Source organism: Miscanthus floridulus, chromosome 8, assembly GCF_019320115.1.
Source record: "Miscanthus floridulus cultivar M001 chromosome 8, ASM1932011v1, whole genome shotgun sequence".
NCBI classification, from domain to species: domain Eukaryota; kingdom Viridiplantae; phylum Streptophyta; class Magnoliopsida; order Poales; family Poaceae; genus Miscanthus; species Miscanthus floridulus.
The window spans coordinates 200548005-200570427 of NC_089587.1; the positions used below are offsets into that span (position 1 = coordinate 200548005).

Consider the following 22423-nt stretch of genomic DNA (forward strand, 5'->3'; position numbering starts at 1 on the left):
AAGGTTACACAATGCGACCAGAAACAACGGCACAATTCCGGCAGGATGCGGCAACAGCGGGTCACTGGCGTAGGAACCAAACGTGCCCCTGGAATAGCCCCGTCGTCCACGGCAACTGCACGCGCCACGGAGTTTTATGCCCAACTTGACCGTGCCAAGGATGGCAACGGGGCGGTTTTGGGTCGGATATCCGCGGGTTTTGGGTCTTGCGGGTTCGGGTTCGGGGATGATTTCTCACCCACGGTTTTCGGGTTCGGGGCCCCGAAACCAATCGAGTTTGGTTTCCCACCCATGGATATCCGAAATAAATCATTTGGAATTAAAACTCATGTTTTATAATATGCTAATAATAACTTGTTTACTTATATTATTAAATTTATTCTAAGTGGACTCATGAAAATATTTATTATTTGTTGCCTCTTGTTTATACATGTGAATATGCGTATATATATCATGCATATGTTTATAGAAAGTCCTTATTTATCTTACTATGTTGTTATACAAAACGGGTTTTGAGTATTCATTCGGGTTTCGGGTATCCGCGGGTTCGGTTTTGAGATGGATTATCACCCGAATCGGTGTTCGGTGCGATTTCGGGTTTCAGATTTGGGTGCACGGAGACTCCACCCAATCCGAATTCGCCCCGTTGCCATCCCCAAACCGCCCGCGGGGACTCAAGCAACCAATGGTCCAATGGGCCATCTCGGGACCTGCAGGCGTAAGGTTGGCACATACATGAGGGCACGTAGTTAATAACGCAACTGTGCCATCTGCAATCCTGCATGCATCAGTTTGCAGATTTTTTTTTAAAAAAAAAACACTTACGATTTGCAAACTGTGCAGCTCATTCATTAGCAGCGCCTTGTGTTGTTTCAATCTCACAAGAGGGAATCATTGGAGAGATCGAACTGGTGGCCTGCCGTGGCGCCTGCCGATCCGTGCGATTCGAGATCCGACGGCTTCCGAACGTCCCATCCTTCGATGCAAAATGCCGGTGCCATACTGAAGAATGGTTGGCAGCAGGCAAGTTGTTGGGTTCAGACGCGCCCGTTTACACGGGGTCGGGGACGCCGTGGCCTCCTCGCTTTATAAGACGTCGCGAGCCGTTCCAGCCTTGCAACACGAAAGCCAGACCGACAAACACCACTGTCCTCCGCGCAAGGCTACCACCATACTCGGTGAGGTAGAGGCAAGAGCACGAGCCATGAAGAGCCCTGCCGTTCCGGCCAAGAGGCGCCACGGCGGCAGCGGCAGCGGCGCGGGGTTCACGCTTGTTTTGTGCGGCTGCAAGGACGCCAAGAGCGTGTCGGTGTCCGCGTCCGCGCCCGCGTCGCCGTCCGCGACGACAGCGGTGACGCGCCACAGGAGCGCCGGGCTGAACCCGTGGGCGTCGACGACGACGACGGACACCCTGACCACCCTGACGACCGCGTCGTCGTCCTCGCTCTGGGAAGACGCCGTGGCGGAGCTGGGATACAAGGACGGCGGCTGCCGGATGCTGCCGGAGACGGAGAGCGCCGTCGCCACGCCGAGCTTCTCCGGCCTGCTGCGCGAGCTCAGCGAGCTGGAGCGGAGCGTCGCGTCGTGGGGCGCCGCGCGGAAGGGCCACCACCACCGCGAGGACAAGCTCTCGCCTCCGGAGCCGGCGCCGGCGCTGCTGCCGCTGCCGCTGCGGCAGGAGCGCAGGAGAGCCAAGGGCGAGCTCATCAGGGACGCCGCCAAAGAGGACCGCTCCGTCGACGCGGACGACGGCGCGGGGCTCGACGGCAGCGTGGCGGTGGTGAAGCGGTCGGACGACCCGCTCCGCGACTTCCGGCGGTCGATGCTGCAGATGATCGTGGAGAACGGTATCGTCGCCGGCGAGGACCTGCGCGAGATGCTCCGGCGCTTCCTCACCCTCAACGCGCCGCACCACCACGACGCCATTCTCCGGGCATTCGCCGAGATCTGGGACGACGTGTTCGTAGCCGGTGCCTCCCTCGATTGCTGCGCCAGCCCGGGCGCCGGCCGAGCCTCCTCCGTCTCACGCCGGGAACCGGGCAGGCCGCCAGTGCCCAGGACGCCGTCACGCCTCCGCCGCTCGCCACCGGCGTGGCGTGTGTAGTGGTGTACTCGTCGTACACGTGCATTGTCTTTCTCTTTTCCTACCCAGGGTGGCAATGTACGTCGCTGCTCATAGGCAATACACTACTACTATCAGTTCATTCTGTTCCATTTCCGCGTACCGGAAAACGCACGGGAATGTGCTACTACCCTTTTTGTATTCTACTCCTACCACTGCGACTACGAGTGAACATGCTAGATCGAGTGATGTTTATGGTGCTAATCATGGCGAGGCCTGGTGAAAAGGGAAAGGACGTGGAAAGGCGTTGCGTTCTTTTAGTGTTCTGTACGGGCCTCGGATGGAATCTGGATCGATGGCGACGGGCGTCTCGCGTCGCATCGCACTCGCACGCGCGTGCCCGTGCGCGCATGGAGTTCGGCGGGGGCTGGGGCGGTGGTTGGCGCGAGCGGGTGGCAACAGTCCAGCAGAGCGAGAGGCGAACGAAACCCGCATCGCGGTGGCGGTGCGGTCGGGGGGCGTACCGCGTACGTCCTGCGCCATGATCAGCACGGCAACGGTGGAACCAGCGTGCGTGTCCCTTTCTGCCACCGCAGCATTGGCAGTCGCCCCCACGGCCCCACCCGGGCCCTGGCTCCTAGCACTGCCAAAGCTTGTACTGTGCCCAGCACTGGTCCAGCTCGTGCGTAGCCACTGTCACACGCGCCGGGCATCGCTAGACTTCAAATTACATCACCGCCCAGGCACCAGCTTGTATCATTGTGCGCACGTAACGACCACGGTCCACATACCCATCTGCTGTGCCGGATCATCAGCAATCATCTATCATGCCCCCGAAAAGATGAGGAGCTCCTCCTGGCCTGCTTCTGTCGCCTCCCGTCACTCACGCACCCCGGGCATCGTATCGTATCGGCATCGCCTGGAGCGCGCGTCAGTGCCAGGCGTCCGATTTCCCACGCCTGGGGACAGGATGAGCTGCCAGGCATCTGCCTGCGCGAGGGCTCGATCCAAACACGCCCGGCCGGCGCAATGATGCACGTACGCCGAATACAGATCGCGTACGTGTACGTATGCCGTAACAGCAAGGACCATGACCGGTGATCGGAATCTGATTCGTTCCCGTAGTCCCGTGACCCTGACTCCGTGATGAGCCATGCCATGAGTAGGCGAGGACTGTCCGCTTCGAGCAGGAGCAGGATCCTCGCTTCGCAGTTCAGCTGGTGTGGCGAGGGATAAGCTGAAACAAGTTGAGAGTAGACAAGGAGAATAAGCTGATCTCATCTGCATAATACGGCCATAGGACGGTACGTACATCTAGGCTTGGGGGCACCTCCGCAGTTGCAGCCTTTTTTAATCTACTCCGGTGTTCAAGTACTAGTACGCAGGTTGAACTGGCAACTTGAACACCGGCAAGATGCAGATGCAGCAGCGGCAGGTCATCAGACATCAGTGTCCGAGAACGTGCGTTGTTTTCCTTGCCAGGGAAAGGCGACCTACGGGACTAACGACGGTGACGACAACTATACGCCACATTTGTCTTTGCTGACGCGTCCTAGCTGTGGTCTCACTCGATCCTTGCTCAGTCGTCTACAGATTTAACCAGTTTGTTCAGAGCTTAATTAGCAACAGCAGTGACGACAGCCACACGCCGCATTTTGTCTTACTGATGCCTCGTAGCCCTGTCACTACGTCCTCACTTGCGTATAGATTAACCAGCGGTGCCCACAGTTTGTTAGTGTTTGCGCCCTAGTGCTAAACAATAGCACTAGCCTGTCCGTGGGGCGTGAGCAACGCAGCTCATGTTACGAAAGTTACGAAGTAAACACAGGGACAGGATTGCATCTTTTTTACTGCTTGATTGACAACAGGTATACTTCGATCAGTGGGCAGTGGCTGACCGAGTTTACCCACATGGTCATGCATGGTCACCAACGGGCTTTGTAAAAATAGAAATTAGAAAAGCAGGATGAATGCCGGAAGAATGTGGCGTTTGCCTGCCTTTTACAGCCTCAGATGTCAGATGTAGAACTGGAACAGATCTGAATGGATCCGCTATCGCCTTTGCAGGTGCTGCAGCGTTAGGCTTTTGAGCCTGACGGTTGTTGCAGGCCAAGTCCATGTTACATTACACGGCACGCATAATCAGCCCAACTGTTGGATCTATTGGAACGTATCACTTCATCTACACTGATGAACGCATCACGTCATTATGCTCTATACACATACACATCGGTCCAGCTAGCGACTTTTGAAGCAAGGTGATAATTTTGGGCTGTAGGCCCAACATGGCCCATGTATGCCACCGGTTCATTGTGGGCCTAGTTGGTAGCCACGGCACAATGGTCACGCAGGCCCAACGCGCCACCAGGATTCAGGAAAGAGAGGAATCTTGCTGCGGACGCTCCGTGCAGTGGAAGCTCCAGCTCTGGCAGGCCGCGGCATGTTCGGCTTCGCTGCCAAGCCTCAATCAAAAGCCTCGGTCTTCAGCCGTGCCCAGTTCCGGTTCCGTCGTGACCGCGTGAGCGCACCCTTATAAACTCCGCTGTTCCTTCCTTTCTCCCGCAGCACCGAGCACCGGAATCGAGCAAAAGCATCCCGCGCGTGCGCCGCGTCACGCTTCCCCGCTTCATAATATTCCCTCCGCCTGCCCCCCGCCGCGATCCCTCGCCTCAGCCCTCAGCTCCGCCTCTCGGCTTCCGAAAGCGCCACCTCGGCCGCCGCCTCCCTCGGCTCCAATGGCGCTGCCCTACCTGGAGGCCGTGCTTTGTAAGTCCCCGCCTCCCTGCCGCTCCTTCCATGCCGTAGCAGTCGCTCGCTGGTTGTCTTGGTTTGTCAGAAGACGCGGGATCCCTGTTTAAACCCTAGGGTTTGGGAGTCGCGTGGTGGGGGATTTGGCGCGGCTGGATTTGACCATGCCGCGAAACCGATTGGGCGCCCGGACGACTGATGTGTGTTTTGGTTGCCCTTGTGAAATCTAGTGAGCGTAACGTGGTGTGGGCCTGACGACTGCGATAAGCTTTGGGAGTGTGATGAACTGATGCACTGTGTGACCGATTGCGTGAACTATGATCTCTAAAGCGCTGAACTTGTCCTGTTGCAGTGCATACGGACTGGGGTTGTTTGCCCTGCAACTCTAAAAAAAAATGATGCACACAGGATTCTAATATCGAGCGATTGAATGAAGCACGATGTTATCAAGTGATTCAGTGTTCCTAGAGTACAACTTGAACTGAAGGCCCCCATGATTTTTCATTAGTGGAGCGAGGGTGGGGACGCCTGTGACATGCTAACTCAATCAGCTCACTTTGTGATGCAAAGCTCCATTCTTTCTCTATCAATATGCAATATCTTGCAGATTTGATGATGTCTAAATAGTGTAAAATGGTTCCTGGTAATAGAATTTGGTAATCGTTCTTTTCAAAAAAAATGTTATCAACTTCTTTTACCTTTCATATGGGGCTGTGTTAGTTTAGGGTTTGTTGAGAACTATTACGAATAAAGTCAACAATTTAGATTTTGTTATTACTTGATTACATGATATGTCTAATTTCATCGTTATTTACTTGGTATTGTTGTTGTTTACTTGGTGTGAGTTGTGACTGATGCTTTTCTAAACATGTATATGCGTTGCAGGCTTTATGATTCTCATGTACATATTTGAGACATATCTTGACATTCGTCAGCATAGAGCCCTCAAGCTGCCAACTTTGCCAAAACCCCTGCTGGGAGTAATCAGCGATGAAAAGTTTGAACGCTCTAGAGCTTATAGCCTCGACAAAAGGTTCATACAACACTGTTGTCCCTTTTTTCAAACTTCATTTTAAAATCATTTCTGACGCCCAAATCCATTAGCTGGCTTATCTATCTAGAATTCTAGATTATTGATATTGAAGCTTTTTTGCTTTATCTTACAGCTACTTCCATTTTGTTCATGAGGCTGTGACTATTTTAATGGATACCACAATACTGTACTATAGAGTTCTTCCCTGGTTTTGGAAGGTAAAACAAATCCCTTGCTTCCATCAATCTCCTTATGCAAGTGTTTTGGTTTGTGACTAGATCAGATCTTTCTGCAGAAATCTGGAGAGTTAGTTACCAATGTTGGCCTGAATGCTGAGAATGAGATAATACACACCCTTGCATTCTTAGCTGGTGCCATGGTTTGGTCACAGGTACTAATAATTCTCCTCCCTAAACCATAATCTATGTTAAATTCATTTATCCTTTTATACCCATCTATAATATATCTGAATAGCTTCTGTAGCTTTTGGCACTTAAACTGGAATATGTACAGCATTTACTTCGTTCTGTTGAACCAATAGTGTTATTGTGCTATAACATTAGTGCCGGATCATCTGACTATGATGGTAGTAAGTGTTGTGACTTATGAGTGAGGACTGAGAATGGAGCATTGTGAATTGTGATATCTATACACACTCTGATGCACACTATGCCCTGCTGTGCTTTGGGTCCTAAAATGTTTGTGACTCTCCCAGTACTTGCTCTCTGTTTGGCCAATTTATTTTCATGATTTTGAAATTTCTGTTTATAGAAAAAAATGAAAAGATGTGATTTATCTTCTACCATATTACTGCACCATGTCTATTTAACATTTCAACAAATGCTTAGATTTTGTTTAAAAAGCAGTTGCAAGGTGCATTTAATTAATCTATTTCAAATTTGCATGGATCAATATTTTGAGGTCTTTTGGGTTGTAATCATCGTTTCATGTTGATTGCTTCGGTGACTAACCATGGCTTTAATTTTGAATCTGATCATTGCTGTGTCCACAATCAGCCCTACTAGAACTGTGCCATTTTGTTGTTTTCTAGAGAAACAGCTTCTCATTTAGAGCACAAATGATTGTCAAATCCACTATTGATGTGAAACAATAATGCATACTTCATGAAATGCAGATTACAGACTTGCCGTTCTCTCTTTATTCAACTTTTGTTATAGAGGCTCGGCATGGTTTTAACAAGGTGCGTTCACATTTTCTATTTTTACCTTTTATTTAACTAGGTAGGAATATATGTTTGATATTTGGCAACTTGCAGTGTTTGATAAGTACCGAAGTAACTGGGCTTATGAATTTCTTATCTTCATTTTCCTGATATTTTTATACTGAGATTTCTCCTGCTTCATACCTTGTAGCAAACTATATGGCTCTTCATTAGGGATATGATCAAAGGAATTTTACTATCCATGATATTAGGGCCACCAATCGTTGCTGCTATCATCTACATAGTACAGGTAACTCCTCTTGTTCAATTGTTTAAAAATTAGTTGTTAACAATTATGTGCACAGCACATTTTTTCCCCTTTGACCTGTTTTGTTAGTTGGTTTTTCCAAGGTCCACAGAATCAAAATCACATGTGACTTATGGTAGTGTCATCTAAGTGCATCAGCTGATTCTTTCATTTTTTTTTCTGTATTTTTTCAGATTGGAGGACCTTACCTGGCTATTTATCTCTGGGGTTTTATGTTCGTATTAGCTCTTCTGATGATGACAATATACCCAATTGTGATAGCTCCTCTGTTCAACAAGTTCACTCCTGTGAGTATCTTGTTCTAGTGATAGCTCAAACGTGCTTCATCTGCTATTTCTTGTTTTGCACTAAATTAGCGTGAGTTAAGATTGAATTTTGTGGTTGCACTGATGTCAACAGCTTCCTGAAGGAGTCCTCAGGGAGAAAATAGAGAAGCTGGCAGCTTCCCTCAAGTTTCCTTTGAAAAAACTTTTCGTGGTAGATGGGTCTACCAGATCAAGCCACAGTAATGTATGTTAATTACTCTATGTTCTGAGTCCAGTTTCATTACTACCTAATAAACACTGTTTAGTGCTGCTATTTGAACCATTGATTCTCTTTCAGGCCTACATGTATGGTTTTTTCAAGAATAAACGCATAGTACTCTATGACACATTGATTCAGCAGGTTCTATCCTTCAATCAATTTTTAACCACTTTTAAATTTTGTTTCATAAAACATTGCCATGCATGCACAGAATTGACCTTTTTTTTGTTGATTTCAGTGTAGCAATGAGGATGAGATAGTTTCTGTTATTGCACATGAACTTGGGCACTGGAAACTCAATCATACTGTCTATTCCTTTGTAGCTGTCCAGGTATTCTCTCATTCAAATAACTAACTGACCTTTGCATGCCATTTATTTATCCAGTCGTGTGTCCTGCACTAGCATTTGAGTATTTGTTGGATAAAGGGGTGTAATTATCCAGTGATATTTTCTTTAACATGCAAATTTGCCCCCAAAGAAAACATGTGGCATTGCTTTCGTTGAAAGGACCTGTTCAGGATCATTATCATCCAGCGCACGGTATGCTGGAAGGTAAGGATGAAACTAAGGTTGGGTGGTAGTGATAATAAAAGCTGTATCCATTCCACAGATACAACTGGTCACCGAATTATCTACTATTACTATTTAAATAAGTGCTTGTTTAGTTCCCAGAAGGTTTCCCAAAAAGTGCTACAGTAGCCATCACATCGAATCTTGCGATACGTGCATGGAGCATTAAATGTAGACGAAAAAAAACTAATTGCACAGTTTGGTTGGAAATTGCGAGACGAACGTTTTGAGCCTAATTAGTCCATGATTGAACACTAATTGCCAAATAAAAACGGAAGTGCTACAGTAGCCAAATTCCCAAAATTCACGGACTAAACACAGCTTAAGTATCACCTATGGTTGTCCAATGAAAAGCGATAGTTCTAGTGAAGCCCCCACAAGATGCCAATGGTTAGAGTGGACGTGTTGTGATGGGTGGCTGCTAGATTACTCCCTCAGAATTGCTGGAAGAAAAAGGAGAGACTGTTACTTAGCCTTTTCTTGCTGTTGAATTTTTCCGTTTTCATTTCATTATTGCTTCTTGTGCAGCTGCTTATGTTTCTTCAATTTGGAGGATATACTCTAGTGAGGAACTCCAAAGATCTATTTGAAAGTTTTGGCTTCGAGGACCAGCCAATAATAATTGGATTGATCATTTTCCAGGTATGTTTTAGTATAGTTCGTAACGGGCATCATCATTCTGTTTTGTTCTTTCTCAAGATTTTTGGTACCAACTACTAAATTCTGTCTAACAAGACAAATCTGTTTGAGATGAATTCTAATTAAGGTGATACTTTTCGATTCAATTTGCCTTGAAAATTTAGATGTGTTGTTCTCTGAATTTTTGACATTATAATCATTATTGCTCGATTAATGCATGCGTTGCTTTGATTGCAGCACACCATAATACCCATCCAACACCTTCTGAGCTTCTGCCTGAACCTTGTCAGCAGAGCATTTGAATTCCAGGTCATTCTTCTATCTGCCTCCAAGTTTCCTGCTATTGACAGCTTTAAAGATTTTGGTTGCACTCACTTCAATTCAATTTCTAGGCTGATGCCTTTGCCAAGAACCTTGGATATGCCCCTCAGCTCCGAGCGGCCCTTGTTAAGCTACAGGTAACGCCATTTTAATTTATTCTGTGGTTCTTATAGTTAACAGTGGCATTACTGTTTATTTTTCTAAAGAATATCTGAACTGCAAGGTGTGATCATATATGTAGCATGCTTTCCCTCTTGCTATAATCGAGTAACTCCATTTTCGATTGGCGTCCCTCTGTACTTGTGTTGTTATCTTGTGCCTCCGTAGCAAGATTGTGTTGTTTGTCCCACATTCTGTTATATACAGCCACAACATTTGCATTCAAGCATGTTAAAAATTTTCAGGAGGAGAACTTGTCTGCGATGAACACCGATCCTTGGTATTCGGCATATCACTACTCCCACCCACCTCTCGTCGAAAGGCTGCAAGCTCTTGAAGATTCAGACAGCAAAAAAGAAGACTAATCCTAACCGGCAGAGCTGTTGTTCCTGAAGGCCAAAGCCTTGATCTTGTATGAGGTTTCCATATGTATGCCCCTGCCGTGCGCAAGGGGCACTGATTCAGTGGTTGAATGTTGAGGGCTTCGATACATGAGAGTGTTGCCAAAGTTCTGTAAGCATCCAGCACGTGTAGCAGTCTATCGGTTAGTGTGAAATATAAGCAAATCAGCTATTCAAAACTGATGCATCTTTCTGAGTTAGTGTGCAGTTAATTGCTCAACTTACCACTCAAACATACATGCACGTGCAGAGAGAGTGAGAGACGCCTCTGAAGTCTGAACAGTACTCTTTCATCTGGATACTGTTTCCTGTAGACGACAGCCCGCACCGTCGCACCTAAATCCAGACATGCGGGGAGTTGCTGGCCCAGCCTCCAAAGCGAGCTGCGATGCCGATGCTCTCCCTCTGCACCCCCTCGTCGCCTCCGCTCCCACGGCCTCCCCACGCCACCGTCACAGCCCCTCCCGCTTCCGTCGCCCTCCGCGAGGCCGCGGCACGGCGCGACGCGGCGCTCACATCGGCGCTCCACGCCGCCCTCCTCAAGTCCGGCGCGCTCCGTTCCCTGCATGCACCCCTCGCCGCAACGAACTCCCTCCTGCACGACTACCTCCAATGCGCCGCCTCTCCCGCGCGCTCCGCCTGCTCGACGAAACGCCCCGCCGCGACGCGGCCACCTACGCCTCCCTCATCTCCGCGCACTGTCTCCTCGGCGCGCTCCTGGACGCCCTCCGCGCCTTCCTCGACATGCTGGTCCTTGGATTGCCCTGCAGGGATGTTGTTTCTTGGACGGCCATCATATCAGGGTGCGTGCTCAATGGTATGCTCGAAGAGGCCCTCGAGGTGTTCGTTATGATGCTGGAAGATGGTGTCCTCCCCAACAATGTCACGATGCTGAGCGTCATTCAGGCGTGCTCTTTGATGGGCGCCTCGGAATTGTTCAGTCCAGTGCACGCTCTTGTTGTTCTGTTGGAGCTCGAGCATGATGCCTCAGTGGTGAATTCTCTCATCATGATGTATGCAAAGAATGGATTTGTTGAAGAGGCCATCTGGCTTTTCAAGGGATTCTACCTGAAAAGTGGGAATGCGTGCTCTAACGAGGATGTTCTTGCGGGCTTGCGGCAGTTCTTTATGGTTGCACCATTTCGGGATCCATGAAGACTGGGATGGGGGTCCATGCGCACACGATTAAAATGGGTGCTTTCCCAAGCGTCAGCGTTGAGTACTCCCTTATGGCCATGTATGCTAGATTTGAGCAAATCGATGCTGCACACTTGGTATTCGAAGGTATGAAGCTTAAGGATATTGTTTCATGGGACACCATCATCTCATGCTTTGCCAAGAGTGACCGTGTGAATGAAGCCATGGAGCTTTTCAGCGTACTTCATGCTGCTGCTGGTGGGCTTGCGCCTGACTTTGTCACGGTCTTGAGCATCCTGCAGGCTTGCTCCAATGCAGGATTACTTCATCAAGGGCAGATGCTCCATGGGTACATCATGAAATCTGGTTTCGTGTACGATGTTTCAATATGCAATGCTCTCATAAGCATGTACGCTAAGTTAGGAAGACTAGATTTTGCTGAGATGATCTTTAAGCAGATGGATATTAAGGACATTGTTTCCTGGAATTCAATGATCAATGCTTATGGTATGCATGGCGATGGTCATTCAGCTCTTAGGGTTTTCCACCAGTTGAAGGATGCTGGAACACCTTTGCCAAATGCTATCACATTTGTGAGTGTGATATCAGCTTGCAGTCACTCTGGTTTGATTTCAGAAAGTTACAAGTGCTTTGAAAGCATGGGAAGAGACCACAGCATTGAACCTAGCATGGATCACTATACCTGTGTAGTTGATCTGCTTGGAAGGTCTGGGAGATTTGCAGAGGCTGAAGAATTCATCAGGGACATGCCTGTCCGTCCCAATTCATCCATCTGGGGACCTCTTTTGGCTGCTTGCCAGCTTCATGGGAATGTTGATCTTGCAGAAAAAGCTGCTAAAGAATTGTCTGCCTTGGAACCGGAGAGTGACATATGGAGAGTGTCCTTGTCAAATATCTATGCCTTGGCTGGGAGATGGAGAGATGCTGCAAAGATTAGGACTGAAATGAGGAGAGTTGGATTGAGAAAGGAGACTGGGTGGAGTTTTGTAGATGTTGGAGGGGTTGAGGGTTTTAAGTTCGTGTCAGCAGATACAAGGCATCATGATGCTGAAAAAATATATTCAGTATGGCACAATATGAACAGGCACATGGCAGATCTAGCTGCTGATGTGCATAAACTTAGTCCAATTAGTGCAGTTTAGTCGATGCACGAGATGTTTATAGATCTTGCTGCTGATGTGTCTTGGTCAGGTCAGTCAGAGTGATGAAATAGACCTTTTGTAGTCATGAGGTTAGACTTAAAATTACTGTTTATCCATTGTTTTGAATGCTGAATATAGGCAACAAGAAGTAAATAAACAGAACACACATGGAACTGGAGAAAGCTGCAGCATATTGCATTGGCGCTTGCTTAAATCTTGCTTTGGTATTCAATCTGATGCTTTCCTTTCATGTTGAAGGTTGAAACTATGCTGTGTGCTTAGCAGGTCGATTTTTTGGCCTCAATTTGGATCCTGACTATCACACTGAGTGGTAGCTGTCCTTTGCACTGATGATGATAAGATAATCCAGTACACCAGTAGAAATGTAGAGAAGTCTTAATTATGTTACTAATACACTAGTACTTATGAGTTTGTTTAAATCTATCTGATCTTCACCCATAATTTTATGTATCTTGTGAGCAATCGATAACTATGACTTCATTTTGTTGAACCTGGTTAAAGGAAAATATTTTTATTGGTGTAAATGAAGTTCACCGGATGTTCACACTAAGACGGCCAGACCTCTGCTTATCGATATGAATCTCATTCCTATATATCAAACAAACTGACAGCACAAGTAAAACACATAAAATTTCTCATTGCAATCAGCTTTATTGTTTCGACCACACGAAGATTTCCAACAAGGACAATAACGACCTTTTCTCTGTAGCACAATACAATTAGCTACTATTTGTTCTTTCTACTTCCGCATCAGGAGAACGACAGTATGAGCAGCTATGCTCCTGTTTTCCCCTAGACTGTCAACTTTCTCGTGCGTCTTGGCCTTGAGATTGACCACAGATGGATCTGCCCCAAGTAGGTCACACAAATTTGATCGGATTGTTTCCTTGAATGGGCTAATTTTTGGTCTTTGCAAGATCAGCGTAGCATCAAGGTTGCCCAGCTCATAGCCTGCTTCATGCATCAATTTCACCTGAAACGACATGGCAATCGAAAGAGCTTACAATGTTGTACATTGAGACTTCAAATATTTCCTTGATTGCTTCTGTTGGGTTTCAACTCTAGCCTACCCCAACTTGTTTGGGACTGAAAGGCTTTGTTGTTGTTGTTATTGTTGTTGTGAGACTTCAAGCATTTCAATGCTAAAATAGAAGCAAGTGTTTTCTATAAGATGAGAGAACAGCTATGCTCATATTAGAGATAACACCCTGCATAAATTGTTTGAAGGGGCAACGAATGGTGTGTGATGCTAAATAAGTGACATAAGTCAAATTTCACTAGTCAACGGGTTTATGCAGAAAAAGAGGCACAGTTTGATCCCAAATTCTAAGGCATGGGGAAGATTTGTGTCCAGCTCCACCAAAAGTACCAATAGTATGTGCAGTCAGCATTCTATGCACGTGGCCCATGCCTTGTACAAAATCTAAAACGTGGAATACTTTCTGCCCTTGAAGAGTCCAAAGGTCAAAAACACATTTTGCAGTCAGCGACTCATGTAAGAACTGCCAAGACATCTTGGCATAATAACGACTGAGCATCTAATGATTCAGGAAAAATAGACCAGTGAAACAGTGAGCAAGCAGGGAATGAACTATGGCGTTTTCAAGGATATTCTCCACTCCAAATACCACAAGGCATCTACATATTACATTTTGACATAAAGCTATGAGTATATAACAAATACGAGCAGAAAGAATGATTAAACAACATGATATGCAATAAGATGTGAAGTTATTTATTTAAAAAAATGACGTGGAATTACGAAAGGTTCACCAAATTTTAGGTAATCAATCAATCTACAGTATGCTCTGATAATTGATCCAGCACTTCAAGCACAGAGAAACCGTCCAATTTACACATGATATCAAAATCCTGACATGCTTCATATTAATCAATATAATCAGTAGAGATTACCCAACTGTTCTCTAAAACCCCCAAAATTTCTCTATGAAACTCTACATTTTGTTGTGACTAGCAAATATACCCGTGCGACACGCACCTGTTTACAAAAAATATTTCAAATGCAATGGGAATATTAATTGAATTCTCAATATATCAGTTCATATATATCAAAATCCTGACATGCTTCATATTAATCATTATAATCAGTAGAGATTACCCAATTGTTCTCTAAAACCCCCAAAATTTCTCTATGAAACTCTACATTTTGTTGTGATAAAGCATTCAACTAGCTGTTGAAACCATGCTACTTACACAAAATACCGCAGATCCTAACATGGTTAGGGAGACATGATGGAATTGATTGCATCGAATGAACTAGAGATAACGCACTAGAAAGAAGAGGAACTCACAGCTTCCTTCATGAACACAGAAGAATCGGCGCCCTTCCAACGGGGGTCGGAGTCCGGGAAAATCTGCCCGATGTCTGGCAGCCCCAGCGCGCCGAGAATCGCGTCCACCACGCAGTGCAGCAGCACGTCGCCTGCACAGGGCGAAACAAAAATTGCCAAACGCGAGGTCAGAAACGGAACCACGCAGGAACATAGAGGGCAGTGGCGGCCCCAGGAGCGCGTACCGTCAGAGTGAGCCTCGCAGCCGCGGTCGTGGGGGATGTTGATGCCGCCGATGATGAGCGGGAGGTTGGGCTCCAGGCGGTGGAGGTCGAAGCCGTGGCCCACGCGGAACGGTAGCGCGGGCGGCTTCGGCGTCGCGGCCACCGCGGGCTGGTGCTCCGCCTGGACGGCGGCCGCGATGGCCGGGGACGGCCTCGGCCGGAGGCGCAGCGACGGCTGGGCGGAGGGAGGGCAGGACCCGGCGCGGGCTCGTGGCGCGGTGGAGATGGGGGAGGAAACCAGGAAGAGGGAGGAGGCGTTGGGGGCGGTGGCCATGGCGCCGCAGCCGCTGCTGGTGCTGACTTGGTGGGCGAGATAGCAGAGTGGCCGAGCTTTTCTTGGGATGCTCGGTGAAGGGGAGAGCGAGGAGGAACCGAGAAATCCTTGCGTTTTTTTTCGTGTGCCGGAATTATTTGCGCCAAGCCGAAGTGAGCATCTGGAGCTGGAGATGCGATGGTTGCACTTGCACCCGCAGTTGGAGGAGAAATTCTTAAGTACTCCAGGTAGGTTGCTGCATTAGCCTTTGACCGAAATTAGCACGAGCGTTCCAGTCCAATGGTGTTGCAAATTTGGAATATTGAAGCACTTTTTTCGGGGCCTGTTTGGCAGGTATTAAAGTCGGCTAAAGCTGTTTTATCATAAGAGTAAAATACTATAGATTCTAGCCGATAAGTTCAAGCGAAGACTCCGGTTGAGTTTTATCATGGTCATTGGACTCTGAAACTGAAACCAAGACACATGGTAGGGTCCAGGGAATTGCCTTTATTTCTCTCAAAAAAACGTATCTTTGGAAATTGGAAAGCCTGACTATGCTGTTTTATATGAGTAGCATTGCAAAACTAAAAATAAAACAAAAACATTTTTTTCTGAACTAATAAACTAAAGCATTTGAAAAGCCACTTCAAATAAGATATCCACCCTTGCAATGAACTCGTTGCCAGAGTAACCAGACCGCTGATACAGCAACAAAAAAATGTGGCAAAGACAAGTCGCTGGGTTTCGTCGACACTGCATAGATTTCAAATGGTAGTGCTAACGCACAAGTCTCCTTTACATTGTGAATTTATTTTCCTTTTACACAAGGGCAACGCCTGATGCAATATAGACAATACATAGGAACAACAAATATTCGAACGGGGAAGATAAGCCGCATTACAGCACCATGATCGCCTCAACTCCTCAAGTGAAACTTGCACTCTCAGTCAGATGGAGACGGCCACATGGGGCACAAAGTTTCGTATCAAGAGAGCAACCAGAAACCAATCAGAAAACTGAACTCAACGAATGGGAAAGGGAGTAACCGGCATTACTCAAAATCTCCTTTCCTCTTTCCATTTCCTAGGACAGCCTTGATCTGAAGCAGCACTCATGAGCCTAGATGACCGGGCTTTTGGGATAGGGTAGGACAGGAAAGCACACGCTTCCTGGAAAAAATTATATATACACATCAGGCCGCAGACCAATCTCACCTTTCAGAAGCCTACTGTACACGGCTGCACCCTTACACAATCTTCAGCCGAAGGCACGAAGCTAAGCGAGAAGCACAAAGATGCAAGCGCCTTCATCGGTGCTACGCCAGGGCACCATCCTGAGGTCTGTCGAACTGAAATTATATGTCGAGAGACCTGGCCACACTATTCGCCTTTAATCCTGGAATAGTTATGAACTTGTCAGTAAATTGTGGGAACAAAAGAGGTGGCCGGACAACGAAGAAGGCACACCTTACATGAAAGGCGTACTCATTGCTAGAGCTGAACTCCTGGAGCTCCCTAGCTCAAGACCATCAGAAGTGCTATATGAAGACAACAATTTCCTCTGTGTAAAAAATGCATAGAGTACAGCTCAGTTCCTTTTTATGATTGAGAATAAGAGAAATGCATCCTGGTTAGATGATCAAACTATACTGCATGCCCAGTTTAATATACAAGTTTACCAGTGCTGAGGTGCTTGGCTAACCTGTCGTGCTTGGCACAGATTAGTTCTTTACTGAAGACTAACTTTCTGAAGATTAATCCGTGCTAACCTGATACACTTAGCACAGATTAATCTTGTGTTTTCTCATTTAATGCAATGTGGGTGTCAGGACATAAAAGTCTATGCTATAAGATAGTGGTTCAGACTTCAGGCCTGCTCTACTGAGTACTGGCATCACCAATTGGCAAGCCCTGCTAGAAGCACCAATTAAGACCATGAATGGTTCAAGAAGGCAAAACTACACAAATGACAAATCATGTGTATCTTCTTTACATGCTGACCGAATGAGATTTTTCAAAGTGGCTACCTCCACTGTATACACACAGCAAAACTGACATAACATGATGGATAACATAGTTCTGAATACTAATATTTTAAGAAAGGTAAAGGAAACCTCTATTAGAGGAAATACCATAGAGAAATGATGCAAACAGCAAAACACAGAACATGAACCAGACCCTTAAAGAGAACATTACAATTACTAGTGGGTCGAAATACACAATCATCAATTAGTGGCAAACAATTTAGTAGAGGCATAATCTGAAGACATGTTTGAACTGCTTACTTGATCTTCAAAATCAGGACTGGTCAAATTGATGGAGAGATTCCTCATCAGCAACAGTGCCTAATGGTAAATAGACACACATGTCAATCAGTGAACACAGGCAGAGTTCCAAACCATAGTTCTGAGCAAATGATGAATTCAACAGAGAATGAAAAATGATGACTATTCAGTTTGCCACAATGCTTGAATGAGGAGAACTTAACAACTGCCAGGCATCATACATAATAAAGACTAGCAGAAATTGTTTATATTGCGTTGTTGTAACTATGAATTTGACAAAAGCCATTATTTTGGAGGACAAATGGTGCAAATGTTACTGCAGACTAGTTAGGACATGTTTATGATTATGAAGAGAAAAGGGAAATAAGGCATATCCATGACTGACATACCGTCTCAACATCAACTGGATTCATCTCCTTAAGTTTCTGCAGATGACCACTTGTGCTTGGATCGAAAACACTACCTAAGAAACTGTACACTTCCGCAAAATCCGGCATATCTGTATCAAATATATGAAAGACAGAATTGAAATGTCAACAATGCCAATATGAATAAGATAAGCTAGCAATTCATTCAAGACAAAGATTCAATATTGGAAATAGTAAAATATTTGAAAAAAAGCAGTATAAAGAAATGGATTGCGCTGTTTTGTGTTACACCATTTCTCCTTATGTTAAGCACCATCAAGAGATTATTGGCGGTTTGGTTCATTCTAAAGAAGGGGCCAGCAGTTTTAAGATTGAAGCTTACAAATTCACAAGAAAAGGTGCACAGGAGGATGATTAAAACATAATTCTTAGAAATAGTAGAGGTGGACAGAATCTGAGTAATTATTTTGCACTGTAAGATGATTAGCAGAAGTAGCATGAGGTACTAACGGCGGAGTGACGGAACTTGATTTATTTGATCATTTGTTTCACCAGGTTGCCATGTTCTTGGAGGGCCTTCAGTACTGCTTGAGCAAAAAATGTTTGGACCTGGTGTTCCAGCACCTAAATCTTCTGGGTGAAAGATAAGAATTAACAGAGGAATATTCCAATGAAACCTTTTGACAGAAGAAGCATGAATACAAACCTTTCACCATCGATGAAGCAACAGCTTGTGGGATGGAACTATGAGCCCATGACGAAACAGACATGTTCATGCCAGAGTTCCTATGGATGGAAGATGAATCTGTCTTGAGCCCATAGTTTGGTTCTGTAAGTCAGGGAGAGGACATTAAAGCAACTATTTGATATACAAAGGGTGCTGGTGAATTTGATGCCCCACTGCGCATGACATGGATACATATGATTTTTATCTTTAACCCTTCTGAGGATATGAAGTCTCACCATTCTTGGAAGCCTTCTGAGGATATGGATGGGCAGCTTTTCGCTTTGGTCGTGGAGGCGGGACATGTTCGCTGGTTCCATTTTTCTGAACCTTCAAAAAGTACTTCTGTGCATGGCTCCTAATCTACAACACCAAACCAAAGCACCAAATGAAAATGGTTCTAAGATAGAATCAATTGATAATGGACAGATAGGAGCTTATACAACGATGAAAAATGCAGGACCAGGAAACTAAGATATCCAAATTGACTGCTATTTCTAATGTTGTAACGCAGAGAAAAAGAACACAGCCATGGCAAAACCTTCAGTTCTTTGTTAATCAGCATCCGTAAGTAACAAATTGAACATTTGATGCATTATTTCACTTGATTTGTTGGTGCATATGCTAAATAGTTTGATTACCAGGGTTCTTATAAAGTTAAACAACTTATAGTTCCATTTACAATAGGAATACCTGGATGACGGTCTTGGAGCCAACAAAAGCCTCTATCTTCTTCCAGTCACGGTCAAAGCTGAAAGAAAAGAAACATAGTTTGCACATGAATATTACATGCAAGATGTGGTCTTATATTTCACTGATTTTTTTGGGACAGGTGTATGGATTCAAGAACAGTAAATGTGGTGCTCTTGGGGCAACAAGGCATGTTATCGTCACAATCATATGCAAAAGGCTGCGATCGTACGCACCGAAAAGCAAGTTGTGCAGAGATAACGATAGTGTGAGCACATGAGACTATGGGAGTTTGGGACCAAGAGAATGGCATCATGCACAACAAATCATGAATTCATGATGCTCAAAGACGTCAATAAATTCAGGTGTCCAATCAGACCAAGTTAATGCTTGCAATCAAAATACTATGAAGCAGAGAACGAGAGAAGCCAGAATACTGCTAACAACCCGTGTGTGTAAGAGTGCATTATGAAAGGCCATCCGCAAAGCACATGCTGATAAAGATGCATGAGACCTTTTCAATTGGACAGATGAGATGCATGATTTTTGGATCCTGCTTAACTTGTGTCGGCAGACTAATTGCAAGAACACATGCTTTGCTGGCTTAGAGAATCTAGTGTGTGCCCTACCCAGCCAAATGACACCACCAGTTGAGCAAAGAGCACTACTGCACTAGAGTCTTCATCAGTTGAAGTTCCAACATCCGCAATTTGGATGCTTCCTATTTGTCCTACATATTCTTCTTGTGAACCACAGTAGCCCAAATGGCCAAGACATATTATTTTCGTATGTTCCACATCAAGAAACCGAAAACTCTTCAACTAGTGAAGTCCTAGTTGAATCCTTTAAAAAAAAAGCCTAATGGTAGCACCAATAGAGCAAAGAGCACAATTTCTTTATCATTTCAAATACCAAATTTTGCAAATTGGATTCGTTCTATTTTACCTGTACTCCATATTCAGCTTTGTGAATCACAGTAGCTGAACTGCCTGAACACATAATTTGTTTCCCCATGTTGGACCTAAAAAGGACTGGGAAATCTTCAACTAATAAAGTTCTAGATTGAAATCATAACAACGAAATCGAGTTACAAAAAAGATAGCAAAATCCCAAATAAGTGAACAAACAGCTGCACCGACTATTTATTATTATTACTACTGTTCTATATCTTCAGAAAAATGCTCAAGACATTAATAAAAAATAAAAATCCACAACGATATAATTAACGATTCAAAAAGACAGAAAACATCTACGGAGCAGTCTTTTAGCCAGATGACACCGCAAAGCCCGGCGCTTCAGGCCTGTGAACCGCAAACCGCGCATCAAAACTAATGGAAACCCAAGTGAGGGGTTGCGGTCTGCTTACAGCTGCAGGGCCTCGAGGAACTTGTCGTGCTCCTGCTCCGTCCAGCTCTCGCGCGACTTAGTGATGGTGTACGGCTTCCGCACTTTCTTGCTCGCGTCCTCCCCAGACCCGGCCGCATCGGACTGCGGTGGCGGCGGCGCGCTGGCGGAGACCATCGAGAGGCGAGCGGAGAGGAATCTCAACGGTGCGGTGATGGGATGGCCGCGTCGTGTCGTCCGCTCGCTCGCGTGGAGGTGGAGGAGGTCTGTTGCCCTGTCTGTGAGCAGCTGCAGCGCGGCTGCGGTCCGCGTGGTGGCGTAGGGGCGTGGTGGGCGGGCGTGGCGCTGGGTGGGTGGTGGTGCTGGGGCAGGGCAGTGATGTGGGTGGTGGCGCCGCGCGTTCGTTCCGGCGTCTGGCTGCGGTGCGGGGGCGACGGCGTTTTCTTTCCCTCCGTTTTCGCGTGCGTGGTGCGTGCGGCCGCGGGCGAGCGCTTGTGGCTGCGCGGGCGGCTGCCACTGCCGCCCACTTGCCCGCCGTCCCTCTCGCGCTGTCGCGCTCTCGCCTCGCTTGCCAGTTACCCCTCTCCTGAATATTTGTTGTTTTCGTTTCTCGAGAAATAATTTTAATTAAATATATATTAAAAGTATTAATATTTATAAAATATAATTAGTATCGTTAAAAAATTTTTTAAATCTAGTTTTTTAATAAACTTATTTAAAGATATAAATGTTACACATATTTTCTATAAATCAAATCAAAATTGCGGCACGCATACCAACTACTGCAGTTATTTAGGGATGAAGGAAGTATAGTTTAGGCACGGGTTTTGTGTGGCTGCTGTGTGTTCACAGTCGCCACTGTTTATACCGGGGCAATAGACAAGATTTGACTATGTTGAATCACGACTTGTCCTGCTTATTCGTCTGATAAATCACACATCAGACCCTAGCTTGCATTTGGTTATTCACTATGCACGCTTATATTCTCTAGTCTCTAGATATATGTTACGTAAAAAGAATTAAGGCAGTAGTATAAAGATGTAGAACGAAAAAAGAGAGAGCGAAGGATCACCCAGAACACAAAAGTAACTGGATAAAATGATTTCACGTAGTATCATGAAACAAAAAAGATTGCATAATTTTGAATTCATAATTTTCCCCTCTTACAACTTACTGCTCACATGGAACTACAAAAGCATATATATACTATATATATTCTTTGTATGGGTGCATTTTTCCTACTCCTCCGTGTACATACTCATTTATCAATTTAAGTATGTTTATATATTCATTTTATGATACTCCAAATCATACTATGTGAATTTTTTTTCAAAACAAACCATATTTTTTAATATGTTATTCTAATATTATGACAGTAGTATACAAAATAAGTATAATCATAGACTTAATGCATACTTGCATACTTTACATACATACTATCATAGATGGTCTAGTATGATCATATACTTTGTCAACATACACTTTGTCGGGTCATATACACCTTAAATCTAAAGATATACACATGAGAGTAGGAGTAACTACTCCCTGGGAGTAGGAAATAATTTTCCTTCTTTGTATTCACACAAATATGAGTAATCTAGGCAATCAACACCAAAACTCCATGGAGCATGTCATACTTTTTCATACATGTCCTTTTTTCCTCGACACACTGCCAATTCAATTCGATTGAGATTGCACCGCTTTGTCCATGGAGATAAGTACATGGGTGTAGAAGCATTTCAATTTACTCTTAAATCACTAGCCAGAACCCGCGGCAATTGTCGCGGGCTAGACAGAGTTAGCTGGCATTTTGGGTTTTTCCCCTCTAAAACATATATGCATCGATTATTTGTGGCTTGCATAGGTAAAGGTAGCAAAAGATAAATTGTCTGAGGTATGAACACATGAAAGTTGT

General features: G+C 45.5%; 4 protein-coding genes and 1 pseudogene across 10 annotated transcripts; 3 read left to right on the top strand and 2 right to left on the bottom strand.

The window, feature by feature from the left end:
• The first annotated feature begins 1139 nt into the window (after positions 1-1139).
• Positions 1140-2313, top strand: LOC136474565 (transcription repressor OFP8-like). The gene has a single exon (XM_066472133.1). It carries the CDS (start codon positions 1205-1207, stop codon positions 2102-2104), a length of 900 nt encoding a protein of 299 aa, XP_066328230.1. The 5' UTR covers positions 1140-1204; the 3' UTR covers positions 2105-2313.
• A 2265-nt stretch (positions 2314-4578) lies between these two features.
• On the top strand, positions 4579-10132 carry LOC136477913 (CAAX prenyl protease 1 homolog). The gene is made up of 14 exons (XM_066476173.1): positions 4579-4828; positions 5696-5843; positions 5977-6061; positions 6139-6234; positions 6979-7044; positions 7217-7315; positions 7507-7620; positions 7733-7843; positions 7937-7999; positions 8097-8189; positions 8958-9071; positions 9306-9377; positions 9461-9526; positions 9794-10132. Exons 1-14 carry the CDS (start codon positions 4798-4800, stop codon positions 9911-9913), a joined length of 1278 nt encoding a protein of 425 aa, XP_066332270.1. The 5' UTR covers positions 4579-4797; the 3' UTR covers positions 9914-10132.
• Positions 9967-12487, top strand: LOC136477912 (pentatricopeptide repeat-containing protein At1g11290, chloroplastic-like; annotated as a pseudogene).
• Positions 12488-12887: 400 nt separating this feature from the next.
• LOC136474566 (2-C-methyl-D-erythritol 2,4-cyclodiphosphate synthase, chloroplastic) lies at positions 12888-15269 on the bottom strand. The gene is made up of 3 exons (XM_066472134.1): positions 14807-15269; positions 14583-14713; positions 12888-13243 (listed from the first exon to the last, which is right to left on the bottom strand). Exons 1-3 carry the CDS (start codon positions 15117-15119, stop codon positions 13010-13012), a joined length of 678 nt encoding a protein of 225 aa, XP_066328231.1. The 5' UTR covers positions 15120-15269; the 3' UTR covers positions 12888-13009.
• A 567-nt stretch (positions 15270-15836) lies between these two features.
• On the bottom strand, positions 15837-21025 carry LOC136477915 (protein REVEILLE 6-like). Of its 7 annotated transcripts, none has more exons than XR_010764138.1 (10): positions 20531-21025; positions 19168-19225; positions 18714-18837; positions 18457-18579; positions 18261-18383; positions 17772-17881; positions 17383-17442; positions 16570-16658; positions 16349-16493; positions 15837-16267 (listed from the first exon to the last, which is right to left on the bottom strand). XR_010764138.1 is itself a non-coding variant. In XM_066476179.1 (10 exons), the coding sequence occupies exons 2-10, from the start codon at positions 20118-20120 to the stop codon at positions 16478-16480; spliced, it is 714 nt and encodes a 237-aa protein (XP_066332276.1). In that variant the 5' UTR covers positions 20121-20195; positions 20531-20669; the 3' UTR covers positions 15837-16477. The 7 variants fall into 7 exon arrangements, 5 of the variants coding, with proteins under 5 accessions (XP_066332276.1, XP_066332271.1, XP_066332272.1 ...); XM_066476179.1 differs by adding an exon at positions 20110-20195 and having other exon boundaries at positions 15837-16493; positions 20531-20669; XM_066476174.1 differs by having other exon boundaries at positions 15837-16493.
• Positions 21026-22423: the final 1398 nt, after the last annotated feature.